The sequence below is a fragment of the Mustela putorius genome, unplaced genomic scaffold, assembly GCF_011764305.1.
Source record: "Mustela putorius furo isolate JIRA1106 unplaced genomic scaffold, ASM1176430v1.1 tig00537297_pilon_pilon_pilon, whole genome shotgun sequence".
Classification (NCBI taxonomy): domain Eukaryota; kingdom Metazoa; phylum Chordata; class Mammalia; order Carnivora; family Mustelidae; genus Mustela; species Mustela putorius.
Genome location: NW_025422435.1, coordinates 490,592 through 518,259, shown reverse-complemented (window position 1 = coordinate 518,259; position 27,668 = coordinate 490,592). Strand labels below are relative to the sequence as shown.

The 27,668-nt window shown below is 43.2% G+C and overlaps 1 protein-coding gene across 10 annotated transcripts in view; it reads right to left on the bottom strand.

Annotated features, from left to right (window-relative positions):
* Positions 1-9,787: 9,787 nt before the first annotated feature.
* The window catches only part of TAF1 (TATA-box binding protein associated factor 1), a 76,153-nt gene continuing 58,272 nt past the window's right edge, over positions 9,788-27,668 (bottom strand). For 3 of the 10 annotated variants that reach the window (XM_004777236.2, XM_004777237.2, XM_004777239.2), the window contains exons 33-40: positions 26,521-26,588; positions 25,981-26,097; positions 25,825-25,830; positions 22,082-22,207; positions 21,141-21,242; positions 20,716-20,872; positions 19,469-19,646; positions 15,030-16,879 (exon numbers count right to left, since the gene is read on the bottom strand). In XM_004777236.2, coding sequence (XP_004777293.1) covers positions 16,660-16,879; positions 19,469-19,646; positions 20,716-20,872; positions 21,141-21,242; positions 22,082-22,207; positions 25,825-25,830; positions 25,981-26,097; positions 26,521-26,588 — 974 coding nt within the window. In that variant the 3' untranslated portion in view covers positions 15,030-16,659. Of the gene's footprint in view, positions 9,914-15,029; positions 16,880-19,468; positions 19,647-20,715; positions 20,884-21,140; positions 21,243-21,270; positions 21,673-22,081; positions 22,208-25,824; positions 25,831-25,980; positions 26,098-26,520; positions 26,589-27,668 lie in introns of those variants that run through there. The other 7 variants (XM_004777241.2, XM_004777242.2, XM_045074012.1 and 4 more) reach the window with 6 other exon arrangements.

The following is a 27,668-nucleotide window of genomic DNA, read 5'->3' as shown; positions in this document are numbered from 1 at the left end:
TAGGCCACAAAACAAGCCTCAACAAATAACAGAAAGTTACAAGTCATACTATATATCTTTTCTGACCATAATGCTGTGAAACCTGAAGTCTCAAACCACAAGAAAAAATCTAGAAAGACCACAAATACATGGAGGTTAAACAACATGCCACTAAACAATGAATGGGTCAACCAGGAGATAAAAAGAAGAAATTTAAAAAGTACATGGAAGGGCGCCTGGGTGGCTGAGTCAGTTAAGTGTCTGCTTTCGGCTCAGGTCATGATCTTGGAGTCCCAGGATCAAGTCCCACACCCAGCTCTCTGCTCAGCACGGAGTCTGCTTCTCCATTTCCCCTTCACCCTGCTCGTGCTCTCTCTCTTACTCTCAAATAAATAAATAAAATGTAAAAAAAAAAGTACATGGAAATGAGCAGATATTAAATGAAACGAGAACACAATGGTCCAAAACCTCTGGGATGTGGCAAAAGCGGTTCTAAGAATGAAGTTTATAGCAAAGGGGCCCACCTCAAGAAGCAAGAGAGATCTCAAATAAACCACCTAAACTTACACTGAGAGGAGTTAGAAAAAGAACAACAAGCAAAACTCCAAAACAGCAGAAGGAAGGAAATAATAAAGACTAGAGCAGAAATAAATTACATAGAAACTAATAAAACAATAGAACACAACAGTGAGCCAGGGGCTGGTTCTTTGAAAAGAACAAAATTGATAAACCTCCAGCCAGCCATATCAAGAAAAAAAAAAGAAATGACCCAAATAAAATCACAAATGAGAGAAAAATAACCACCACAGAAATATAAACAATTAAAAGAAAATAGTATGAAAAACCATACGCCAACAAATTCGACAACCTGGATGAAATGGATAAATTCCTTCGAAACATATAACCTAACAAAACCGAAACAGGAAGAAATAGAAAATTTCAAGAGACCAATTACAAGGAAATAAATTGAATCAGTAATCAAAAAACAAAGTTCAGGACGAGAACGCTTCACAGGCGAATTCTACTGAACATGTAAACTATTCCAAAAGGCAGAAGAGGAAAGAAACCTTCCAAATTCACTCTATGAGGCCAGCATTGCCCTGAAATCAAATCCAGATAAAGATACTACTAAAAAATAGAACAGGCCAATATCCTTGATGAACATGGATATAAACATTCTGAACAAAATACTGGCAAACTGGATCCAATGATCCATTAATTAAAAAGCATTCCCCACGATCAAGTGGGATTTATTCCTGGGTTGCAAGGGTGGTTCAATATTCGCAGATCAATCAGTGTGAAACACCACATCATTGGGGTGGTGACTTCAGGCCCCTATGTTGGGCTCTGTGCTCAGCTTGGAGTGTGCTTGGTGTCCTCTCCCTCTTCCTCTGCCCCTCCCCACTGCTCACATGTGCATTCTCTAATATGAATAAATCTTTTTAAAGAGAAGTCTTTTCAACAAATGGTGTTGGGAAAACTGGACAGCTACATGCCAAAGAACGAAACTGGACAATGTTCTTACACAAGGCACAGAAAAAAATTTAAAATGGATGAAAGACCTAAATGTGAGACCTGAAATCATAAAAATCCTAGGACAGTACAGGCAGTATTTCTCTGACATTGGCTATAGCAACTTTTTTTTTCTAGATAGGTCTCTTGAGGCAAGGGAAATAAAAGCAAAAATAAACTATTGGGACTCCATCAAAATAAAAAGCTTCCACACAGTGAAGGAAGCCATCAACAAAACACAACTGCAACCTATGGAATCAGAGAAGATACTTGCAAATGACATATCTGATAAAGGGTTAGTATCCAAAATATATAAAGAACTTATAAAAACTAGCTACCCCCAAACCAAATAATCCAATTAAAAACTGGGCAGAAGACATGAAACATTTCTCCAAAGACATCCACATGGCCAACAGACACATGGAAACCTGCACATCACCATCAGGGAAATGCAAACCAAAACTACATTGAGGTATCACCTTACCCCTGTATAATCGTTAAAATGAAAACCACAAGAAACAACAGGTGTTGGTGAGGATGCAGAGAAAGGGGAACCCTCTTGTGCTGTTGGTGGGAATGCAAACCAGTACAGCCACTCTGGAAAACAGTATGGAGTGCCCTCAAAAAGTTAAAAATAAAGCTACCCTACAACCCAGTCATCACACTATTGGGTATTTACCCAAAGACTGAATGTTATTCAGCCATAAAACAGAATGAAATCTTGACCTTTACAACAACATGGATCGAGCTAGAGAGTATTATGCTAAGTAAATAAGTCCGTCAGAGAAAGACAATTATCATATGATTTCCTTCATATGTGGAATTTAAAACAGAACAGGGCACCTGGGTGGCTCAGTGCGTTAAAGCCTCTGCCTTCAGCTCAGGTCATGATCCCAGGGTCCTGGGATCGGCCCCCCCACATCGGGCTCTCTGCTCAGCGGGGAGTCTGTCCCCCCTACCCCTACCCCTCTGCCTGCCTCTCTGCCTACTTGTGATCTCTGTCAAATAAATAAATAAAATCTTAAAAAAAAATCAAACAGAACAAATGATCAGATGGGAAAAAGAGAGATAGAAAGCAAGAAAAAGATACTTAGCTATAGAGAACAAACTGATGGTTACCAGAGGGGAAGAAGGTGGCAGGCATACGGAGCACATTTGTCATGATGAGCACCAGGTGATTAAATAAAAAAACTTTTAAAAAGGACAGAGGGGGGTGCCTGGGTGGTTCAGTGGGTTAAGCTGCTGCCTTCGGCTCAGGTCATGATCTCAGGGTCCTAGGATGGAGCCCCACATCGGGCTCTCTGCTCAGCAGGGAGCCTGCTTCCCCTGCTTTATCCACCTGCCTCTCTGTCTACTTGTGATCTCCCTCTGTCAAATAAATAAATAAAATCTTAAAAAAAAATAAAAAGGACAGAGGAACCAAATGCAGTTTTGTTCCTGATTTCAACAAGCCAAATATAAACATTTTTTGAGATAGTGTGGGAAATTTGAACACAGATTGATAATAGTATCAGGGATTATTGTTATTCATGGTGTGTGATGAAGATAATTATTTTTTAAAAGTTTCTGTCCTTAAGAGGTACATACTGAATACCTTATTGGCAAATATGATGTCTGGGATTTTCAAAAAAACACTACAGCAGCCCTCCCAAAAGGGGAGGGGTGCAGATTAATAAAGGCTAAAAAACTGTTGATAATTGTTAAAGCCAGATGTGGGCTTCATTAGGGTTCATCATACTTTTCTATTTTTAAATACGTTTAAAATTTTTTATAGTGAAAAGTTAGAAGTAAAATGCAACTTACTGTCCTGGTTCTGATTTTCTCCCTACTGAGCAACATTCCGATTGCAATGTCTTCTCATCTCAATTTGTCATTTAGTGGACAATGTCCTTGAGCAGAAATGAGTCCTCATCTATCTGTTAAATTTCTTGCAGCTGATTAATAATTTAGTAAGTGTTCATGTATTGCTTTCAGGTTTGAACATAGCATCAGGTTGGTGAGACTAAGGTCATGGGCTGGGATATGCGCTACCGATAGTCAACTAACTAGATGATGAACTGGTTGTTGCTGAGTAAACCTACTCTCTCTCGGCAGTTTGGCACTCACTGTTTTACCAGCATGCCTTGCTTTTCTACTTGAACTTCACCACCAGTAGGCTGTGATTTAGGAATCCATCAGCTATGGAGTCAGAATGAAGGAAGGTCCCTCTCCCTTCTCCTATGCATTATTGTTATTTAAATCGTTAAATAGTTGAGTAGTAAAATAACAGTTAACACATATGGAGGGCTTACTATGTGCCAGACATCATTCTAAGCAATTCAACAGATGTTATTTCATTTCATCTTTATGATGATCTGACATTTACAGAAGAGGAAACTAAGGCCCAAGGTGGGGCAGTGTCGGGGGACTTGCCTTAAAAGCCAGAGTTTGAGCACAGGAGTTTGACTTCAAAGCCATGTTCTTAGGCACTGTGATGTATTATCTTAATTTGAAAAAATGTCAGAAGTCATCTTGTCTAGTTATTTTGTAAATCATGCATGTGGGCCTCTCTGAACTGCCTTCAGGCTCCAAAGCAGGATATCACAGACTGGGTAGGGAAATGGATTCCCGGAAAAATGCATAAGTATAGCATATGTTGGAAGACAGCAGAGGTCATGAAAATTCAGTTATTTCGTAATGAGTACTGGGGGGAGGGGACAGGGCAACCTAGCCTCTTTTGCCAATATATTTAGAGACTATCGTCTCAGTCTTGAGGCTCTAAGACTTGACATCAAGGGAAAGCTCCAGGCAGTCCTTGTCACATGACTCCAACCAACACAGCTTGAATGTTAATAATTAGAGGTTTGCGTGGAAAAACCTGCATTTTATGTTATGAGATGAAGAGAGCTCTTGAGCTAAAAGTCAATGGACTAAACTGGGATATAAAGTAGGTAATAATCAAGTGGATGTATGACTATGTAATAACTTACTTCTAAATAACCATTTGAAAAGTCATCACGTGGGGCGCCTGGGTGGCTCAGTTGGTTAAGCACCCGACTCTTGATTTCAGTTCAGGTCGTGATCTCAGGGTCCTGAGATCGAGCCCCACATCAGGCTCTGCACTCAGCTGGGAGTCTGCTTGAGATTTATCTTTCTCCCTCTCCCTCTGCCCCTCCCCTGCTTGCACATGTGCGAGTTCTCTCTCTCTCAAATAAATTTTTTAAAAAAGTGATCATGCTAGGATGCAGTTAAAGGGAACAACTTCTGGTTTAATTATAAGAGAATATCCTCACCTTGTTTTTTTTTTTTTTTAAAGATTTCATTTATTTATTAGAGAGAGAGAGAGCACACGCACAAGCAGGGGGAGAGGTAGCGGGAGAAGCAGGCTCCCCTCGGAGCAGGGAGCCTGATGTAGGCCTTGGTCCCAGGACCCTGAGATCATGATCTGCCAAAGGCAGATGCCCAACCAACCCAGCCACCCAGGCGCCCCCTCATCTTACCTTTTTAAGAATTATATTACATTTTCTGGCAAATACATTCTGTCCAGTCTGATATTTATTGCTCAAAGTTAGAAGAAGCCATACTCAACTGGTGAGCTGAGAGTTAAATCCAGTAACTTACAATTTGATTTTAAAGTTAAAAAAAAAAAAGGAATTGTAAGAAGAGGAAACAAGAAACAAACATTTCATTTTTATTTATTTTTTTTAAAAAGATTTTTTCTTTATTTATCTGACAGAGATCACAAGTAGGCAGAGAGGCAGGCAGAGAGAGAGGAGGAAGCAGGCTCCCTGCAGAGCAGAGAGCCCGATGTGGGGCTCGACCCCAGGTCCCTGGGATCATGACCTGAGCCGAAGGCAGAGGCTTAACCCACTGAACCACCCAGGTGCCCCGAAACAAACATTTAAAAACCCCCAATTTTATTCTAACCTTGGATATTGGAAACACATCAAGAAACTTGGAGAAGAGCTAAAATGAAATTGAAATTACAAAGTTAGTGGTGAACCCACTGAAAATAAAAATTAAGTAAATAAATAAAAGGGGACCTGGCTGGCTCAGTCGGTGGTGTCCCACTAGATCTCAGAGTTGTGAGTTCAAGCCCCATGTTGGGCGTAGAGCCTACTAAACATAAAAATTTTAAAAGAAATGAAGAAATAAATAAAAGTTAGTGGTGAAGAAAATCTTGTACCTTTTCCACATCTACAATAGTTTGGGTGTATTATAGTACTTGGAAATGTCTAGAGCCCTCAAATATTTGTGTTTTAAATTTGATTATGTCATAAAGTGTTCATTTTCTTTAAGATTTATTTATTTGAGAGAGAGAGAGCACAAGCAGGGGGAGCAGAAGGTAGAGGGAGAAGCAGGCTCCTCACTGAGCAAGGAGCCTGATGTAAGGCTTGATCCCAGGACTCTGAGATCATGACCTGAACCAAAGGCAGACACTTAACCGGCTGAGCCACCCAGGTGCCTCAAGAGTTAATTTTCAATAAAGAGAAGTCAAGTAAATGGAACGGTTCAATTTTCTGGCCCTGCCATAATGGGAGATGAAGTCGGTATGTGGTTCTGAAGGTTTTCAGCTTCCCCCTACCTTTTCACATTTTCCCCAGTAACAGTGGCTCACCAAGGCACTGATTTTCAGCTAAGGGCATAAAACAGCTCAGGGTGATTGATGCAAGCAGATCTGAATGTGGGGAAGATTCACGGGAGAATGAACGTTTGGAAAAATCCTCTTGGGTAATTCTGACAAACCATCCTTTCTTGAGGACTCCTACTTAGTCTGGAAAACCCTAAGAGTACATGGTGTTTGGAATTTAAGATCTCACTTTAAGGACTTGGAATTCCTTACACTGATAAGAAATGTAATTCTCAATGTTTGAACTCATTTTCTCAGAATATATAATAAACCACACTAATGTTGACTGTGTAAGATGTGGCAGGCACTGTGCTGAGTAATTTATATGTATCAGCTCCTGTCATTTTCTCCACAGCCCTGTCAGACAGCTGAGAAAACGGACCTTTTGCTAACTGCTCCAGGTCACACAGCTAGGAAGTCATGGAAGCCTTAAGTGTGACATTTAAGCCTGTATTTCAAACCACCATTACATTGTCTCCAAGACATTTGCATCTGAAATGAGGGTTCTGGCTGGAATGCTCTTTTTTCCTTGTCCACAGACTCTCTTGGAATGCAGAGTCACAGCTGGCATGTAGAAGGATAGAGAAAGTGGAATGACTTGTAAACTTACCTCAAGAGAATGAAAATATGTTGTCCCAACTTTCCTTCCTCTTGTAACACCGAAATCTGGCCTGTAACTTGCTTAGGATTCTTTCTTAGGATTTAGGAGTATTTAAATTATGCTCTATTGTTTGAGATTTAGATACCTTTGGAGAGAACATTTCTTTACACCTCAGGCCACACCCCCTTCAAATTAACTTAACCAGGAGTCCAAGAAACATCTTATATACAGAACCTTATGTATATATTTACATTTTTTTCTGGAGGAGGAGTTCAGTGCTTACCACATTTTTTTTTTCTTGAGAGGGAAAGGGGGTGAAGGGCAGTGGGAGAAGGAGAGTATCCCAGGCAGGCTCTGCCCAGCATGGAGCCCGACATGGGGCTTGATCCCACGACCCTAAGATCATGACCTGAGCTGAAATCACCAGTCAGATGCTTAACCAACTGAACCACCCAGGTGCCCTTTTATATTTTCAAAATTGTCCATACCCCAACTCCCTGAGCAAGTTAAGATTCATTATTTCAGGGGTGCCTGGGTGGCTCAGTCACTTAAGTGTCTGCGTTTGGCTCAGGTCATGATCTCAGGGTCCTGGGATCGAGCCCCGTGTCAGGATCCCTGCCTAGCGGGGAGCCTACTTCTCCCTATCCCTCTATGGCCCACACCCTCTTGTGCTCTCTCTCTGTCAATAAGTACAAATCTCAAGAAAAGACTATTTTAACCACTGTTTGACAGACTGAAAGCTGCTTGATAAAGCAGAACAAAGATAAAAGCTGAAATTTTCTTTTATTCTTTTTTAAAGATTTTATTTATTTGACAGAGAGAGAGATCACAAGTAGACAGAGAGGCAGGCAGAGAGAGGGAAGCTGGTTCCCTGCTGAGCAGAGAGCCCGATGCGGGGCTCAATCCCAGGACCCTGAGATCATGACCTGAGCCAAAGGCAGTGGCTTAACCCACCGAGCCACCCAGGCGCCCCAAAAGCTGAAAATTTCTTATTGATAAGGAATCAGTTGTGTTTGAATTTAAGTACTGAGGCCTAAGAATTTTTGCAAAATTGGAGAAATTTCATCTAATTGTCTAAATCAGGGATTGGGGAAGAGGTGGACAGTCCTCCCTACTACTTGGGAGGCTTTAAAAATAATCCTCCTCCCCCAAAATGAAACCAGAACAACCAGAGGAGGAGACAAACCATAAGAGACTTTTTTTTTAAAGATTTTATTTATTCATTTGATAGAGAGAGAGTGTGCGTGTGCTAGAGAGTGCAGGCTGGGGGGAATGGCAGAGGGAGAAACAGGTTCCCCACTGAGCAGGGAGCCTGATGCAGGGATCCCAGGACCCTGGGATAATGACCTGAGCCAAAGGCAGACGCTTGACTGACTGAACCACCCAGGTGCCCCGAGACTCTTTCTTCTTCTTCTTTTTTAAATATTTTATTTATTTGTTTATTTATTTATTTATTTGTCAGAGAGAGAGAGAGAGAGAGCACGCAAGGGGGAGAACACAAGCAGGCAGAGCGGCAGACAGAGGCAGAGAGAGAAGCAGGCTCCCCACTGAGCAAGGAGCCAGATGCGGGACTCGATCCCAGGACCCTGGGATCATGACCTGAGCCGAGGGCAGCAGCTTAACCAACTGAGCCACCCAGGCGTCCCTCTTCTTATTATTTTTTTAAAAATATTTTTCATTTATTTATTTGACAGAGAGAGACACAGCAAGAGAGGGAACACAAGCAAAGTGAGTGGGAGGGGGAGAACAGGATTCCTGATGACCAGGAAGCCCGATGCAGGGCTTGATCCCAGGATCCTGGGATCATGACTTGAGCCAAAGGCAGAAGATTAACCGACTGAGCCACCCAGGCGCCCCCATATGAGACTATTAATCTCAGGAAACAAACTGAGGGTTGCTGGAGTGGAGTGGGGTGGGGGAATGGGGTGGCTGGACACTGGGGAGGGTATGTGCTGTGGCAAGCACTGTGTATTGTGTAAGACGGATGAATCCCAGACCTGTACCACTGAAACAAATAATGTAACTGTATGTTAATAATAACAAAAAAATAATAATCCTTCTCCCAGGGATGCCTGAGTGGCTAGGTCATTAAGCATCCGAATGTTGATTTCACCTCAGGTCATGACCTCTGGGTTGTGAGATCGAGCCCCGTGTCTAGCTCTGCACTGGGAGTGGAGCCTGCTTAAGATTTCCACCCCCCTCCAAAAATAACAGGTTCTTTTTCTCCCTATCCCTCTGCCCCTACCCCTCATGCTAGTGTAAGCACACACTTGTTCTCTCTCTCAAATAAATAAATAAATCATAAAAAACACAGCGTTTAATACACTTACTACTACTGATGTACTTTCTTCTGACACAGCTGGGAAAACTGAAGCAACTATTTCTCATTTGCAAATCCTTTTTCCTGCCTAATTATTTAACTATTTCTCTACTTTAGACATTTGCTTCCAGTTTTCCAATATAGCTATTTCTTCCTCTTAAAATACTCCTGACTTCATAAAGAAGAAAACAAAGGAAGAGTGAACAGTTTTGTGATCATTGATACTACATTTTTAAAAAAGATTTTATTTATTTATTTAGTTGACAGACGGAGATCACAAATAGGCAGAGAGGCAGGCAGAGAGGGAGGAAGCAGGCTCCCTGCTGAGCAGAGAGCCTGATGCGGGGCTCGATCCCAGGACCTGGGATCATGACCCGAGCTGAAGGCAGAGGCTTTAACCCACTGAGCCACCCAGGTGCCCCTACATCTTTTTTTTTTTTTTTTTTGACAGAGATCACAAGTAGGCAGAGAGTCAGGCAGAGAGAGAGGGAAGCAGACTCCCTGCTGAGCAGAGAGCCCGATGCAGGGCTCGATCCCAGGACCCTGAGATCATGACCTGAGCCAAAGGAAGAGGCTCAACCCACTGAGCCACCCAGGCACCCCAACTTTCTTTTTTTATTCCTTACTGCCTACTGAAATGCAATTTAATTGTGCTTCTTCTGTTATTTGAGCATTTCTTACATATATTATAGATAGGAAAAACCCCAATTTTTGGTTGATAGGTCTTTTTTGTACTATAGAAGTGAGAGAGTCACAAATATAGGATATAAGCATACATTTTTATTTTATTGTAAATCAGGGTGAATGGATCTTTTAAAAATTCGAAAAGCTGTAATATGGAGTTGATTGGAAACACTGGATTCCAAGTCCCCAAAATGTAGGAAATCCAAACCTATGTAAGGAAAATTCAAGAGAAATGATTTTGAAACTCTTACATCTATTTAAGCCAACTTGTAGAATTTATAATTTATATATAAAGTATCACAGTTTCTGTATAACATTTGTAAATAATGGGTGAGATACAAAATATTAAAGGTACCTTAGGGGTGCCTGGGTGGCTCATTTGGTTAAGCGTCTGTCTTCGGCTCAGGTTATGATCTCGGGGTCCCGGGATCAAGTCCTGCATCGGGCTCCCTAGCAGGGAGCCTGCTTCTCTCCCTCTCCCTCTCCCCGCTTGTGTTCTCTCTCTCTCTCTCAAATAAATAAACAAAATCTTAAAAAAATAAAGGTAACTTATTTTTAGAACATTTGACTATTTTTATGAGCCAAAAAGCAAAAGATAAATTTGCATTATTTACCCGATAATTTAAAAAAACCTGTGATTGTGTATTTCTTCGAAAGCATTTATAGTTACCAAAAAAATCTTATTGATATTGTTACTATTATTACATTAAGGTAGGCATATTAAAAATGCACATTCCAAGCCCAGGAATTTGAATTTGTAATAAGTGACTCCAGTGCCACTTGGATATATATTAGTTTATGAAGAGCTGAGGGTACCTGGGTGGCTCATTCGGTTGAAGGACTCTTGATTTTGGCTAAGGTCATGATCTCCGGGTCCAGCGTTGGGCGCCACGCTCAGTGTGGAGTCTACCTGTCTCTTTCCTTTTGCCCCACCCCCACCTCCGGCTTGTGTGCCCACTCTCTCCCTCTCAAATAAAATCTTTAAAAAATATTAAATAAAAGGGCGCCTCAGGGCACCTGGGTGGCTCAGTGAGGTTAAGGGTCCTGCGATCAAGCCCCATGTCAGGCTCTCTGCTTGGCAGGGAGCCTGCTTCTCCCTCTCCCTCTGCCTGCCTCTCCGCCTGCTTGTGATCTCTTTCTCTGTCAAATAAATAAATAAAATCTTTAAAAAAAATAAAATAAAAGGGCGCCTTGTTGGCTCACTGGATTAAGCCTCTGCCTTCGGCTCAGGTCATGATCTCAGGGTCCTGGGATTGAGCCCTGCATCAGGCTCTCTGCTCAGCAGGGAGTCTGCTTCCCTCTCTCTCTGCCTGCCTCATTGCTTACTTGTGATTTCTCTCTCTCTCTCTGTCAAGTAAATAAATAAAATCCTTAAAAAATACTAAATAAAAACAACAGCTGATGTAGAGGCTAGCAGTAATTTGGGAATGTCGCTGGATCAGTTTCCCAAACCTCTCAGATTAAGAATTACCTGGGCTCTCTATAAAATACACAGAACACCAGTCCTCTTCCCTAGACATTCTGACTCAAGAGGGCTGGATTGGGGCCTGGGAAACAGGGTTTTTAATAAGCACACCAGTTGTCTCTCTTCAAAGTCAGGGGGAATCAAGTCAGATTATTGTATTTAGGCAAATACTGTCCTGTGATACCTAAGACCCTGGAATTGGGAAAGAAAACTTAAACTACTAATAGGAAAGAAATTAGCTATTTTTATACTGATAAGGGATTGAAGTTTTAAAAATACAAAGCTGAGGGAACCTTCTCCAGCTCCACTCCTCTGACATAGAAAAGTGTCTCACTACTTTTCAGATAAAGACAAAACTCCTTATTAGGGTCTACAATGCCCAGAGGCATGGTTTACCCCCTTCCTACTGCTTAGATATATCCAACACTCATTCTTCTGGTCAAGGGCATCCTTCTGCAGCACCTGGGTGGCTCAGTCACTTAAACGTGTGACTCTTAATTTCAGCTTGGGCCATGATCTCCAGATTGTGAGATCAAGCCCCATGTCCAGAACCACGCTCAGTGGGGAGCCCGCTTGAGATTCTCTCCCTCTCTCTCTTCCCCCCATCCCCCACTCACACTTTCTAAAATAAATAAATAGATCTTAAAAAGGGGGGGAGGGTCCTTCTGCAGTCCAAGACTAATCCCTCTACCCTTTGTACCTCTGAACGTGTTCCCTCATTTCTAAAATGAGAATAGTAACACCTATCTCATAGATGGTTCTGGACTGAGTGAGGTTAGGTAAGAAGGGCTCTCTGCACAGAGGCTGGCACAGTGAATGATGGCTATTACTTAATCAAATCAAGCTCTGTGTCTATTTCCTCACATTTAATTCTTCAGCCCACTTACCATCTGGTTTCTGTACCCACCACTCCAAGAAAACGGTCTGCACTAGGCTCACTGATTGCCAAGTCCAAAGGACACGAGTGACCTTTCTGCAAGTACTAGACATCACTGACCTCAATTCTATCCTTTGAAATTCTCCTTTGGCTTCCCTGAAAACAGTATATCCTGTTCCCTTCACACTTCTCTGGCCAGTCTTTCAAAGCATCTTGTGTGGTTCTTTCATTGCTTACCTTCCCAGATTTTTACAAAACATCTTAACTTTATCAAAGTAACACATGCATACCTATCTGCCAATGACAGCCACCCAGCAAGGTCTTGGTACAGAGTAGTCAACAAAGAGTGACCAAAAGAAATTCCACCAATTTCTCTCCTATATTTGGGTCTTCACCCCAAACTGCTTACCTTTGGTTCTACACCCTGACAGCTGTGTTGCTGTCAACACAGCCTTGGGGAAAAATCACACAATAAAGTAAAAGGTTAAAGGTATGTGTGTATATTTGTATGTATTTACTCACTTTTAAGTAGGTGGGCGTGCGTGGAGCCCAATGCAGGGCTTGAAGTCGTGACCCTGAGATCAAGACCTGAGCTGGGATCCAGAGTCTGACAGTTAACCAACCGAGCCACCCAGGCACCCCAATTTGGTGCCGTTTCAAATTAACGTCTGTAACCTCATTTGCTTGTTCAACACCCAGCAATCCTTTTTTGGCTCCTGTCAGCTCCAGCTCCCATTTCCTTCAAGGACCATTATCTTTTTTTTTTTTTTAAGATTTTATTTATTTATTTGACAGAGAGAGATCACAAGTAGACGGAGAGGCAGGCAGAGAGAGAGAGAGGAGGAAACAGGCTCCCTGCTAGGCAGAGAGCCTGATGCGGGATTCGATCCCAGGACCCTGAGATCATGACCTGAGCCGAAGGCAGTGGCCTAACCCACTGAGCCACCCAGGCACCCCTCCTTCAGGGACCATTAAAAAACCAAACCAAAAAGAAACACTTCAACATGAGTAGAGGGGTTGGGGTGAAAAGAATGAGCCCTCCTTCCCTCCCTTCCCCCGTTCTACTTCACTCCTAGAGGTGTTAACAGCTTCAAGTGCACCTTGCCACCTCCTCTTTGTGAGTATGCAAACATGGATGTATATCCTCCTTGTCCCCCAAACAAATGAAATCAAACATCATTGCCGATTCTCTTTTTTTTTTTTCAAGAACACCATTCCCTATGAATACACACTGCTCTTCCTCATTCTATTTTTAACAGCTGCACGCTTTTCCACCGAATGGATGTGCCACGATTCTGCCTCCTTGCTACCAATGGGGACACCTCCCCCAGTAGCGCCACACTTCTATTCATGATCCCAGACCATTTTCATTTTTCTCCCAAGGATCTTCTTCCCTCTTTCCCAGAGGGAACCGAAGCTATTAAGTGGGAACTCTTCCAGCTTCCTACTTCCCATATCTACACACTGCTCTGGGACCTCCATCCTTTGGGATCTCAGGGAAAAGGACTTCTTTCCTGCTGGTATGCGTGCTGGCTTTGCTTCCTGACATTCCCACCTGTTCTCACACAGGGCTTCCCAACAGTTATCCTGTTTTTTTTTTCCCCCAACCCCTTTCTCTCTTGTTTTCTCCCCTAAGCTCATATAGGCATGGTTACTTATCTCCCCCTTTTAAGCCTCACAGCCTTGCTTCTCAAGAGTAGTCTATGGTCTCTATGGTCACTCTCATCTTCCATGGGCTCCTTGGACCCTGTTGCTGGCTAGCTTCCAATTTCACTCCTCTACAACTGCTTCTGCTAGCTAAGGCCACCAGGGACCTCCTAGGTGACAAAACCCAAGGCTCTCTCCCTCAGGCTTCCTTTTACTCTACTGCTCCGTGGCAACCATGTATTTTTGCGGGGGGCGGGGGAGTGGTTTGTCTTAAAACTCCTTTGGTTTGAGAAATACCACTTTTCTGGGTTTGCTTCTATTTCTGGCCACCTCCAAATACTGGTTTTCACCGGGATTCTGACCTCCATGTTCTTTTGATGACACGTTTTCTGGCCGATCGCACCTGCTCCTGAGGTTACACAAATCCTAGGGTTTCCACCTATCACCCTTTCAATTTCCATGCTTCCAACCAAACGAAGCTATTTCTCCTACCTTCCAACTGCAGCCTGTGAACAGCATCACCACTGACCTGGTCACCTAGGTCAGAAACCTAGGGTCCGCTCTTTCACCTTCCATCATCCAGTCAATCAGTCACCAAAGTGTACCTCTCATCACGTCCCTACTGCCCAAGCCTCGGCCAGCTTGAGTCTGCCTCCTCTCATCTGGCACCACTCTCTTCCCCCAGTCCATCCGTTTTCGAAGTGCGGCCAGCACGTTCTCTCTAAAATGAGCACCGATCGTGAGTACGGTCCTCACCATCTGACATATGATCCATCTGTTCCACCCATCCAGAACTACTCGTTCTTTGAAGGGGCTGGGTAATTCCACACCCTCTGTCAAGAAGGCCCTTCTCCCTCCCCTTCCCTCTGTCTGGCAAACTACCTACTTTTCAAGATCCATCTCAAAGTTCTCCCCTGTGAAACCAGCACATCCTTACTCCATAAGCAGAGTTGGTAACTCCTTCCTCTCACCACAGATCCTTGTCTAGTATATATTGCAAACAGTACATTTTATTAAACTTATTGACATGTCTCTCCCTCTCATTCCAGCCCTTAAAGTTCCCTGCAATCAGAAACTAGACCTTACTTTTATATCAGCATCCAGCAGACTGCTTGATAAAAGTTGAACAAATGAATGCATACCATGCACCCGCCCAGTCTCCCAAACCCAAATCCTGAAAGCACCTTCCATCCCATTCCTCCTTTTTCACCCTCGAATGCCAGCTGGTCAAGTCCTATTGATTCTACCCCCTGAAGATCTCTCAAATTCACGCCCCTCAGCTCTAGACTGACTAGATTTGCTCCCCTCCAAACCATTCTCCACACTATGGCTGGGTATTTTAAAAAGATTCTTTTTATTACAAAAATAGTACATACTTGTAAAAAGTTTCAAACGATATAGAAATAAAAGCACAATACATTCCCAATATACACACAACCGCAGAGCTCCCTCCCCTCTGATCCCATTTCCCAGAGGTTATCACTGTGAACAGTTCAGCATATATCCCTTCAGACCTTTTCCTCTGTATATACAAGTATATACACACATATACACACGTGGTTTTGTCTTTACAAAAGCGGAGTTAAACTTGTCTGTTACATAGGATTCTTCAATGTTTTTCATTCCACATATAGAAAATTTCTAACACACAAATCTGATGCACTCATTTCCTATAATTACAGTTCACACCCGTTAGCATCAAGGGTATGTTTCCTGCCAGTCTTTTCCGTCTTGTCTCCAGGCACTCCAGCATTAAAGGACTGGAGCACAAACCACCTCCACCCCTTTCTGGAACAAGACAGGCAGGCACACACATGCACAGATCGGGAACTCACCCTGCTATCTCTAGTAGAGACAGCAGGTTACACTCTGCCTGGACTTTTCCATCTGGCAGCTCCTACTCTTTCTTCAACAGTCAGCCTATAAATTACCTCTAGGAAGACCTCCCTGACTTTTTCAGACACAGTCACTCCTCTGTTTTCCCCTCTATTTTACATTTAGTGTCTTCATTGCGCTTAGCTCACAGCACCATGGTAATGATTTAAGAAACAAGTTTTTAATTCTACTCCCCTCTCCCAAATCGAGGGCAAGCTCTATAGTTAAAAGCTGTGTGTCTTATTTACTTTTGCACCCCAAGGATCTGATTGAGTGCTTACCACAGAGCAGATGGTCAAAAAACAAGTCTTTCAAGGATGTTATGATTGTAGAACATTTCCTGAGCACCTACAATGCACAGAACCATATCCTAGGCATAAAAAAAAACAAAAGACGACACACAGTGTTTGCACTAAGGACCTCACCATTTTCCTACCTTGTCCCTTGGGGATGACGGGCATGGAACACATTCACATGACAATATACCATTTCTGACATACAGGCTGCTCGAAAGACTGATAGCCATTTGCCCCAAATCCATTTAGGGACAAGGCATTGTATAATCAAATAAATAAAGTAATGGGCAGTTTGTCCAATAGGTTTATGTGGTTACTGGGACACAGAGTCGAGCAGAACCCAATTCTCTGTCCCAGCAAGGGGGCTGTCACCTGTTCCAGCCTGCAAATTAGAAAACTGAGATGATAACATGCTTGGAAAATGTCTAATATACCAAGAAGACAGAAAGTGAAATTTGTTAGTCCTTTCATCATTTCTTCTCCTTCCTGGGGAAAAAAGGGATACCAAGAGCTGTAAGTGGAGCTAAAGGAGGGCACTGGAGAAAGAAGAGACTGTTCTCCTTTTGTTAGTGGTACGGGAAAAGGGGTTGCTTGGTTTTCAATCAAAGTGTGACACTGCCCTAGGAAGATCAGAGGAGGTGATTTATTACCATTTATATACTATTTCTTAAGGGCTAAGGCGTTAGTCAATCTCATGATTTCAGGATCAGACTCTATACAGGTATGAACATTAGAGAATGTGAGCCACCTAGGCTGGAGAACAGGGAAGGCTAAAGGGAGGCCCAAAGGAAGCCTCATTCATCAGAGTCCAAGTCACTGTCCCCAGCAATGGAGTGGAAATCCTCACTGTCCTCCTCGTCCTCTGACAGGTGGACCTGGCTTAGTACGCTGGGGCCAGAGCGCTGCTCTTCCTCCTCATCTTCTTCCTCCTCTGATACCTCATACCCACCGATGCTGCTGAAGCTCGTGTCTTGGGTGTTCGACTTGGGATCAGGCTCCTCATAGCTCCCATAACTGAGAAGAGAAACAGGCCATCTCTCAAGCTCAGGCACCATCCTGCTCTCGGGGCCATCACGGGATCAGCCCATCTCATCTTCCCTGGACACCAAAATGACTCGTTCTGGACTGTTCTATAGGTCCCCGACAGGAAAATGATCCTGTGCAAAACATCAACCTGCCAATATCACGTTCACAAGAACCCGAATGAAAAGCTCCCCTAACCCCTGAATACCACACTGCCAGCTGGCATGGCCGTAAATGCTCAGACAGCCTCAGAGTTTCCTCTCCCACTTACAGCCTGACTTGTCTATAGATCCAGTTAGTCAACAGTACTAAAGATGCTACTTCTTCAATATATCTTGTCTCTGTCCCTTTTTTCCATCTCTACTCTGCCTGCCTTCACTCAGTCCTTTGCTATCTCTGGCCTGCACCGCTGAAATAAATCTCCATGCCTCCAGTCCTGCTCTCCTCCAGTTCATTCTTCACACTTCTGCCACAGTGCTCTTTTTGTTTCTTTATTCTTAATTTTGCTAAAAAACAAAAAACAAAACAAACCCCCCCCCAAACCCACCATACACGCAATGCATGTTCACTGTTTTGTTTTTTTAATAAAATACACACCAGAAAAAAAAAACCACCAGTAACTCCACTACCCAGAGATAATCTCCTGGTATATGATCACCTTAATTTTTTTTTTCTATGCACTGAATTTAGATACTTAAACATTTTTACTTTACAAAATTGGAATACTTCAGGATTCTGCTTTTTTCACTGATTATAATGAACATCCTTCCATGTCAATAAACACACATCTATAGCATGCTTTCAACTGCTTTATGGTACTCCACTATATGGCCATCACATGATTGATAATAACTGTTTCTCACTGGGACACTGAAGCAGTCTCCAATATTCCCCATATCAAAAAACAATACTGTGATTAAACTCCTTGTACAAATGTCTTGATGAAGGTATTTCATTACTGATACAGAATAATTTCGTAGACATGGAATTTTGGGGGCCAAGGGGGATGCAGATTTTTTAAGCTTTTGGTTTATAACGATAAATTGCTATGCCTCTCTCCTACCCACTCATTTTATCAATTCACATCACCAGCAGTCATTGGAGAATGTCTTTTTCCTCACACCTTCCCAACACTGGGCATTATCATTCATTTTAATCTTTGTTAATCTTGTAGTAAAAATACTGCATTTCATTGCTTTATTGCCTTCCTTTAATTCCTAGGGGAATTATTTTTTCATATATTTATTGGCCATGTGCATTTCTTTTCAGGTACAGAACACTCTTTGCAAAAATGTAGATCTGCTCATACCTCTCATTCAATGTCTGCCCTGAACTTTCAGGCCCTTCATGATTTGGTCCTTACCTACCTCTGTAAATCGTCTCTATCACACAGATCATGGATGAAAAGCTCCGGCCACACCAAGCTGCCTGCACACGCTAGAACTGTTTAGTGCCTCATAACACACTGTTCTTGCTCTCCGAAGTGCCCTTCGCTTCCTTCTTGGTCTAGCTAATTGCTCATCTGAGTTAGTTCAGTTTCCTTCTCCAAGTAGCTCCCCCATCCCTCTCCTACCCAAGCCCCAGAAAAACCCTGCAGTTGCCTATCAGAACACGCTCCATGTCACACTATGATCGTCTATTAACCTGTTCTAGGTTCCCCACTACACTGAGCTCCTTGAAAGAAGGGAACACACCTTAGTTGCTTTTGAACTTGTGATAAATATTTGCTTAAGGAGTAAATAAAGACTCCAATTGCTTGCTGGACACATGTGGTTAGATGTATCTGATGTACCTTAAATCTAACATGTCCAAAGACAAATTCATTTTCCCCTCCTTTCCCACCTCATCGAATACTCTTTCCACTTCCCTCTCTCAGTGACATTCCCATTCATTTTATGTCCGTATCTCCCAAATCCAACTGATCTATCCTCTGAATAGCTCTTAAATATATCCCTTTCTTTCCCCCACTTCTGACAGATCCCATTTGAAATCCTTACCATTACCCTAGAGTTACTGAACATAAAAATCTGACGTTACTTCTTTCTCCTTGAAGTGATGATTCCTATTACCCAAGCTCCAAGTGTCTTAACATGTCATGTAAGGTCCTCAACGATAAAATGCCTGTTGCTTCTGGAGCCACAACTCCCCACAACCTCCCTTCACCCTGGAACATCCTTTGGTTTCTGTGCCTTTGGACCTACTGTTCTGTCTCTAAGGGTCTCCTCACCTCCTGCCACTTTTCTACTTAGCAGACTCCTATTTGGCCTTACTGCCAGGTTCATGTTCCCTCATCTTCCATGCTTTCCCTGCCCCCTCCAAGCAGAGGGAGATACCCCCTCTGTACAGCACACTGTACTTGCAATGATTTTGTTTGTTATCAGTCTCTTCCACGAGACTGTGAGCTCCTTGAGGGCAGGATATGGCTTGTTCCTCTGTGTCTCCCCAAGGGCCCAGCACAATGCCTGGCCCTTGAGGGAGCTGTGGAAATGTTTGTTGGATGAAAGTAATCTGAGGCTGGGCCCTCTGCCATCACAGTTGGGCCCTGAGGCCACAGCCCTGGAGTGTGTTGCTGCCGATTACCTGATGTTGCTGTCCTCCAAACCATGAGAAGCCTCCCCACCGTCTCCCTCATAGGACATCATGCTTTCTTCATTTTCCATGCCCATCCTTGTGTTCTCCTGAAGCATGCGGGGCTGTTTGGGTCTTATCCCACTGGATCCCACATCGGAGTCGCTTCCGCTTTCACTCAGCTGGATAGCTGTAAAAAGAGGACGGTCCTGAGATAAGCTGGACAGAATTGCCATCTTTGGCTTGGTCTTTCCAAACCAGTTCCTGCCCTCCATCTACACAGGCACCCTGCCTGGACTCTTCACCTCGGACCAACATTAGCAAGACCACAGTGTGGAAACAGAACCCAAATAACCACTTCCTTTTCTCATCTCAGTCCAGTTTTGTTTTTCTCCCAATCTTCTCCTGTACTTTTCCATGCCATTGTCATTAATTGACAAAATAAACTAAGTAGGATCTTTTTTTTTTTAAACTGAAGGATAGTTGACGTACAACGTTATTAGTTTCAGGATTACAACACAGTGGTTTGGCAGTACATACAGCACTGCATGCTATGCTTGCTGCAAATGTAGCTACCATCTGTCAACGTGCAATACTATTACAATATCATGGACTACATTCCATATGCTGTGCTTTTATTCCCGTGGCTTATTCATTCCGTCACTGGAAGTCTAGATCTCCCTCTCCCCTTCACACCCATCTGCCCACCCCTCCTACCCCACTGTGCTCTGAAAACCATCAGTTTGTTCTCTGTACTTAGGGGTCTGTTTCTGCTTTGTACGGTTTTTTTAGATCCCACATATGAGTGTAATCATGTGGTATTTTGTCTTTCTCTAACTGACTTATTTACCTCAACATTATACCCTCTATAGGTCCATCCATGTCACCACAAATGGCAGGATCTCATTCTTTCTTACGGCTGAGTAAAGGATGATCTTATTTCCTTATCCCCTCCCACCACTTCCCTATTATAAACACAACACCTCTTCGCTCTTCTTTATCAAATATTCAAGTCAAAGATGCTACTGAGGCATTGCCTCTTCCACGATGACCTTTTGAACTTCTATGTTACATTTCTTTACCTCCTCAAAGGCTGATGAAGGTCTTCATCCTGTGAGCACTGAGGACTCTGGGTCTATTAATGAGACTTCAAGAAAAGAGCAGTTTCTGGTAAAAGCACACGTGGCCCAGAGTTTCCTATCCAGTCCTTAGGGTGCTATGGTGAGCTACGTAGAACAGAAGTCACGGACAAGACCTACCAGAGAAAGGATTGTCTCCTTCTTCGTCACTCCCAGCATCTTCCTCATCATCTTCTCCTTCAGACATAAGCAAGTCTTCGTATAGGACACTGGCTTGAGGCTGCTGCACGGCTCCTTCCTCTTCATCGGCAAGATCGCCATCTGCATCTTCGCCTTCCTGAATGGGACCAGTTGAGGACAAAGTCCCATCACTCGACCAAGTAAGAGACCAGAAGCCACCACCAGCACCCCCCTTGCTGCCTCACAAGAAGGTAAGTAATTGTGGTGGATGAATTCATTTAGCTAATTTTCCAAGGATTAAAGTCTGATTGGGCCTCACTACGGACTCTCTGATATCAGCTTGGGATTTGGCCTGCCCTGTGCTAGTGGGGCTCCTATCGTACGAGGGTGTAACGTAACCATAAGCCTTCTATAAGCATACTCACTGGGGCTGGAGTCTTAGGTTTCCCATCCTCCTCCTCATCATCATACCCTTCAATATCTACATCAGAGTCTTCCTCGCCCAGCCTACCTCGGCCCTGGTGCATCTGAGTAAGGAACACAAACAGCACATCATTGAGGGACGTGCCTGTAGGAGTTAACCACGGGCTCTTACCCAGGCCAGATGCTCCTCCCTGACATCCCAGCCAACCCCACAGCTAGTGGGGGCTGTTTACACAGCTCAAGGCATGTGTGCTTTTTCCCATTCTTTGGAAATCACTGGTAGAGTTATAAAAAAAAAGCAAAAACAAAAACAACAAACCAACAAGAAACAAAAAACCCGAATAGGAAGGTCCTTGGTCTGCTCTTGCTGTATCATCACAAGGAGACTCTTCCTTCCTAACCCAAGCTTTCCTTAGCTTCTGTTAGGACTCTTCGGGATAGAAAAACTCTCCTGGGTTTTGTACTCTCCAGTGGAAGCCTGACAGAGCAGCTGATAGGATTTTTGGCTTCAGATCAGGAGCATCTTCGGGCACTCTAGAACAGGCCAATTTTTAAAAATTTAACTTAATTTTATAAATAATTTTAACTTAGATTATAGCATCCATACAGTACGGTAGCAGGGCCAATTATTTTGAACTCTGTCTCTGAATGCAATTGGTCTTTCTAGTCACCTGTGAGGTTGTTCTGATGCCTCATACACTTTTCATACTTGTGCCTTCCCTGAGGAGCTGTTGTGCCTGACTCTGCCCATGGGGACAGACAGAAGACCATGCCGGTCATGAGACCTGCCACCAGCCCACCTCGAAAACCCACTTCTAAGCCTTCATGCCCAGGGCCAAAGGGGCCCAATCATTCATGATGCATGTCACGTATCAACATCATCTCTCTCCCACTCCCCACACCAAAGCACATTACCAATGCCGCAACGAGAAGAACATCCTACCTGCGTCACCTGCTTCTCTGGAGAGGCAGCGGGAATATCCAGGACAGACATACTGCTCTCATCTTGAAATACAGAGGCATCTCGAGACATACTGAGGGACGTGTTGGTGTCATACAAATCAGGAGGCTGTGGCACAAATGTACAACTTAGCTTCTGTTTAGGAAAGGGAGTAAGAAATCCAGAACTCCCTTTTAGAGCACTCACTGCAGAAAAAGGTCATGCAGAACAATCCATTTAAAGAGAAACAGTTTGACACAGCTTTATGGGCAGGTTTTGGGGAATCCTACAAATGTTTGCTCATTCTAGCAGAGAGGAATCTGATGTTTGACTCATATCAGAAGCCTAAAACAGAAAAGCATCAAAGCTGTGGGATAATTCTATGTCCTGACAGTCTTTCTGGTCAATAACCTAGTGTCCTCTAAGCCTTGTCTTATTGTTGGCAGGCCTAGGCCTTCATACCTGTGCAATCTTGTTTGGTTTAGAGGCCTCTAATAGGAAATTGCATAAAGGAATTCCAATTCCAACAAGAGCATGTAGTGGGTTAATAGTTTGTGAGCTCATCAGAGAATGCTATGAGGCAAAATGGTGTGGTAAAAAACAAAACAAAACAAAACAATACGGGCTTTGGAACAAAATACCCCGGGTTTGAGTCCTTGCTCCACCACTTGCTAGCTGAGTAACTTCAACAAACTATTTAATCACTCTAAGCCTTGGTTTCCTCAATTATAAAACATGGATGATAATGTCTGCCTCTCGAGGCTGTTGGGAGAATGAAGATAATTTGTAATTCAATAAATTACAGATCCTTTCCCTCTTCCCTCTCCTGAAGAGAAGAGGGATTTAGCAAATGGACTTTTCAGTGACAGGAGGGCAGGAGGAACTGATAAACAGGCTGGAGAAGTAGGAAAGCATTCTCTAAAACTCTGGGGGGTAGAAGTATAATGCAGCTATTTAAAAACCATGTTTTCAAAGACGTATGAGGTAGAATGTCCATAACATAATGTGAAGTGAAAACAGTAAGACACAAAATCATACTGACCAACTTCACTTTAAAAGTGTCTACATACCCTGGTGTGCACATGCACATGTGCGTGAACATGTGCACGTGCGCACACACACACACACACACACACACCCCAGAGATTTGAAAGAAACACACCAAAATGTTCACAGTGGCTGGTTCTTTTGGACTGGTGGACTTAACTCTAGGTAACTTATTTCTCCTTTTTTTTTAAAAAAAGATTTTATTGATTGGGGCGCCTGGGTGGCTCGGTGGGTTAAGCTCCTGCCTTTGGCTCAGGTCATGGTCTTGGGGTCCTGGGATCGAGCCCCACACCAGGCTCTCTGCTCAGCAGAGAGCCTGCCTCCCCCCTCCCCTGCCTGCCTCTCTGCCTACTTGTGATCTCTCTGTCAAATAACTAACTAAATAAATAAATAAATAAAATATTTTTAAAAGATTTTATTTGTTTGAAAGACACAGCAAGAGAGGGAACAGAAGCAGGGGGAGTGGGAGAGGGAGAAGAAGGGCTCCCTGCTGAGCAAGGAGCCCTATGTGGGGCTCGATCCCAGGACCCTGGGATGATGACCCGAGCTGAAAGCAGCAACCACTTAATGACTGAGCCACCCAGGTGCCCCTTATTTCTCCTTTGTATTGCCCAACGAACCCCACATATATGTTACTTTGTTGGGTGTTTTTAAAAGCAAACAAGCAAGGATGACTGAAGAGGGTTTTGGAAAAAGAGGTAACAGAATTTAAAGCACTACAGAGTAGGTAAACTAGTGGTTGAACAGAAGAGAAAATCAGGGAATGAGGAGCTAGTGGGAAACTGCAAAGTGAGCAATTTTAGATCAAGTGTTAGGTGCAATGTAGGGTGTAATTCAAGCCTGGTGGGAACAACTGAGTGAAAACACGGTACTGACTACCACTGTTTAGGGCTGGAAGTAAAGTAAGATTACTGTTATGTTTCCATACAACCAGAATTATGACAAACCCTTTGATAACACTGGGTTGGAAAGTAGTGATGAGTAAGGACAATCACGCAGGGGCATCGTCCTCAGGCTAAGAGAAAACACATGGGGCTTACTGTTTCATAGTGTGCACATCTGAGTGAAGGCAACGATGAGAGGGTGAACTGGAATAATGAAGAGGCGCTATCTACACCCTGCTCTTCGCAGGGGACCCTCTAACTGTACCGAATGACAGCAACTGCTCAGAAGGGAGAATAGTTGCCAGGCTTTCCTCAGCTACCTGAGACAGTGTGGGAGGAGCAGGAAAGAAAGGAAGATAACCTCTGGGTCTAAGGCGTTGACTCACCAAAGGATTAGGTTTATGCTGTCATGGATTAAAGCTAAGCAGGTGCTGCTCAGTGGCGAGACTCTTCTGAGAAGTGATGGCTAAAACCCAGGCTTTAACTTACCAGAAAGGACCTCGTGGGAGCTGTGGGCGTATAAGCAAAAAGGACCTTTCTGGGCAACATCACTCACCCAAGCCCCCCGGACCCAATCTGCCCACATACTCCAAGAGCCTTTCCTTGTTCTGGGCCTGAAGTAGTATCTTAGGGCTCTTTATACTTGGCCCCTCAGTAACCTAGGTTTTGGGGTGAGAGAGAGTAAAAGATAGGGAGAGTGCATGAAATACAAACAGCAATAATCCAACAGAGATCATACAGGCAGCAGTATCAGTTCAGAGCAGAATGAACAAAAGTTTTCCAGTGGGAATTGGGAGAATTCTGCATTAAAATATTTGGTGAAATTTGGGGCGCCTGGGTGGCTCAGTGGGTTAAGCCTCTGCCTTTGGCTCGGGTCATGATCTCAGGGTCCTGGGATTGAGCCCCGCATCGGGCTCTCCACTCAGTGAGGAGCCTGCTTCCCCCCCCCTCTCTGCCTGCCTCTCTGCCTACTTGTGATCTCTCTCTCTGTGTCAAAAAAAAAAAAAACTATTAAAAAACAAAAAAATATTTGGTGAAATTTGAAAGGAAGTCTGAGAACTTTGCAGACAATCTTCACACAGACAAGGAAACATTTACTGAATGTCTCCTATGTGCCAGGCAAATTAACTCATTTAATGTTTATAATAATCTTGAAAAGTACATTTTATAGAAAAAGAGACTGAGAGCATTTAAGCTAACTTGCCAAGTTCACAAAGCTAGGTAAGAGGAGAGCTAAGATTCAAACCCAGGCCTGTTTTATTGCCAAAATTCATACTTCCCACTTTACCATAGTGCCTTCAACACAGAAACCAAGCACCAGCTATATTCTGCTAAGTCCTAGTCTTCAAATATGGAAACATATGCTTATGTTCCAATATATTCAAGTGACAGAACACAAAGACTAAAAATTTCCTTTTAACCTTGCTCCCTACTCTTGTGACATGTAACTTTAAGAACATTATAAATGTTACCTGTCCTCATTTACAAGTAGAGGGAATCAATCCAGGAAAAGGGGTGACATCTGAGCTACACTGAGACACATCTGAAGAAATGAGTAATCGGACATCTATGAGGCACAGGAACAATGTGGCCAATGCCTTTAATTGAGAATTCTATCCTCTAGGGATATCCTAGAACCCCAATTCATGGGTAAGGAAACTCCAGAGACTGAAGAGGATACCTATGGCCATAGCAGTCAGGAATCTGGTATTCCTAAACACTGCCCAAAGAACTAAGACCCCACCCCACTCATTCATCCCACACCTGCTTCTTCTGGATTCCACAAGGCCACCAAGACCCATGGCCCTCACTCACCTTAGCCTTTGAGAAGACAAGAAAGCACACGAAAGGCATATGAAGAGGAAGGACAGAGAAGAAGGGCATCTCAGTAAACATAACTGTTAACATGCTCCCAATTCCCCCAAACCAATAAGAAAACTCTAAGAGGCAGTTCCTAGTCTTCAGACTTACCTGAGGTGTATAAGGCCCTGGGGTCATTGGGTCCAAACTTTCTAATTCTGCTTCCTCCAAAGCTGCTTCCTTAGCTGTACAAATATCCTTCTCAAGTTGAGTCAAATGCTCATCATACTGAGAAATAAAGAAAATTAGTGAATTTACTGAATGTAGGTTTTAGGCACTGAAAGTGCCTGGCTGGCTGTCGGTAGAGCATCTGACTGTTGATCTCAGGGCTGTGAGTCTGAACCCCACGATGGGAGTGGAGCCTACTTAGTAAACAAAATAAAATAAAGGTAAACAAAGCAGACAAAAAAAATCCTTGTCTTCATGGAGCTTCTTCTAGTGACAGGTCACTTATTATAATTAAAGTAAATAATCATATAATTTGTTAAAAATGTTTAGCACCAGGTATGAAAATAAAGCAGGAAAGGAAATGAGGGATATGAGGTGGGAGGTTACATATGAAAATGATATAGGCAGGGAAGACTTCCACCCAAAGGAACAAAGATATTCCAGAATGCTACATCCCAAGAAGACCTTCTATTTACCACCTACCTCAGTCAGTGTCTGGTAACAGACATTTACAATCTCCTGAGCAGTCTTAGTATACTGACTTTCAGGCCCTACAAAAGAAAAAAGAAAAATGCCATGACTTTTGCAGACTTCAGTTCCATAAATTTACTTCTGTCACCAGCAGTAGTGTCCCATGTTATCCTAGACCCGAAAAACCGTGCCCCGGCTTCATCTTAGACTCTTGCTCTACTTTTGGAGGTGAGAATTTCAAACAAATACAAAAACAGACAATATGATGAACTTCCATGTACCCATTGCCCACCTTCAGTGATTGTCAATACATGGCCAATCCTGTTTCACTTACACTTCAACTTCTACACTCCTCCCAAATTATTCTGAAGCAAATTCCAGCACTGATTCATTTATCTCACCTGTAATTATTTTAAAACCTATGTGTGTCTCTGAGTACTCTTCTAAAAATAACTACACATGATCATGGCAGATACGTATCATTATACGTATCTACCCACAGAACGTACACCAAGAATGAGCCCTAATGTAAACTATGGGCTTTGGGCCATTATGATGTGTCAGTGTAGGTTTATCAAATGTGACAAACGCACCACTTGCTAGAGGATGTTGATAATGGGAGAGGCTATGCACATGTGGAGGTGGGGGGGGGGTCTATAAGAACTCTGTACCTTCCACTCGACTGTTCCCTGAACTGCTCTAAAAACTTGAATATATATATATATATATATATATATATATGTATATTCACACCAGACCAGCTATATTACATATGAAAGAATTAACAATAATTGTGTAATACTATTAAATAGCCAGTCAACATTTAAATTCACCAATTGTTTCATAAAGTTTCCTTTACATCTGCTTTCTTTGAATCATAATCCAAATCAATTCTACACACCGCTCTGAGACACTTTTACCTATCAAGTGATTCTTTTTGTTTTTTAAAGATTTTATTTATTTATTCGACAGACAGAGATCACAAGTAGGCAGAGAGGCAGGCGGGGGTGGGGGTGGGAAGCAAGCTCCCTGCCAAGCAGAGAGCCCAATGCGGGGCTCGAACCCAGGACCCCGGGATCATGACCTGACCTGAAGGCAGAGGCTTTAACCCACTGAGCCAGCCAGGCACCCCTATCAAGTGATTCTTAACTAGCCAATAC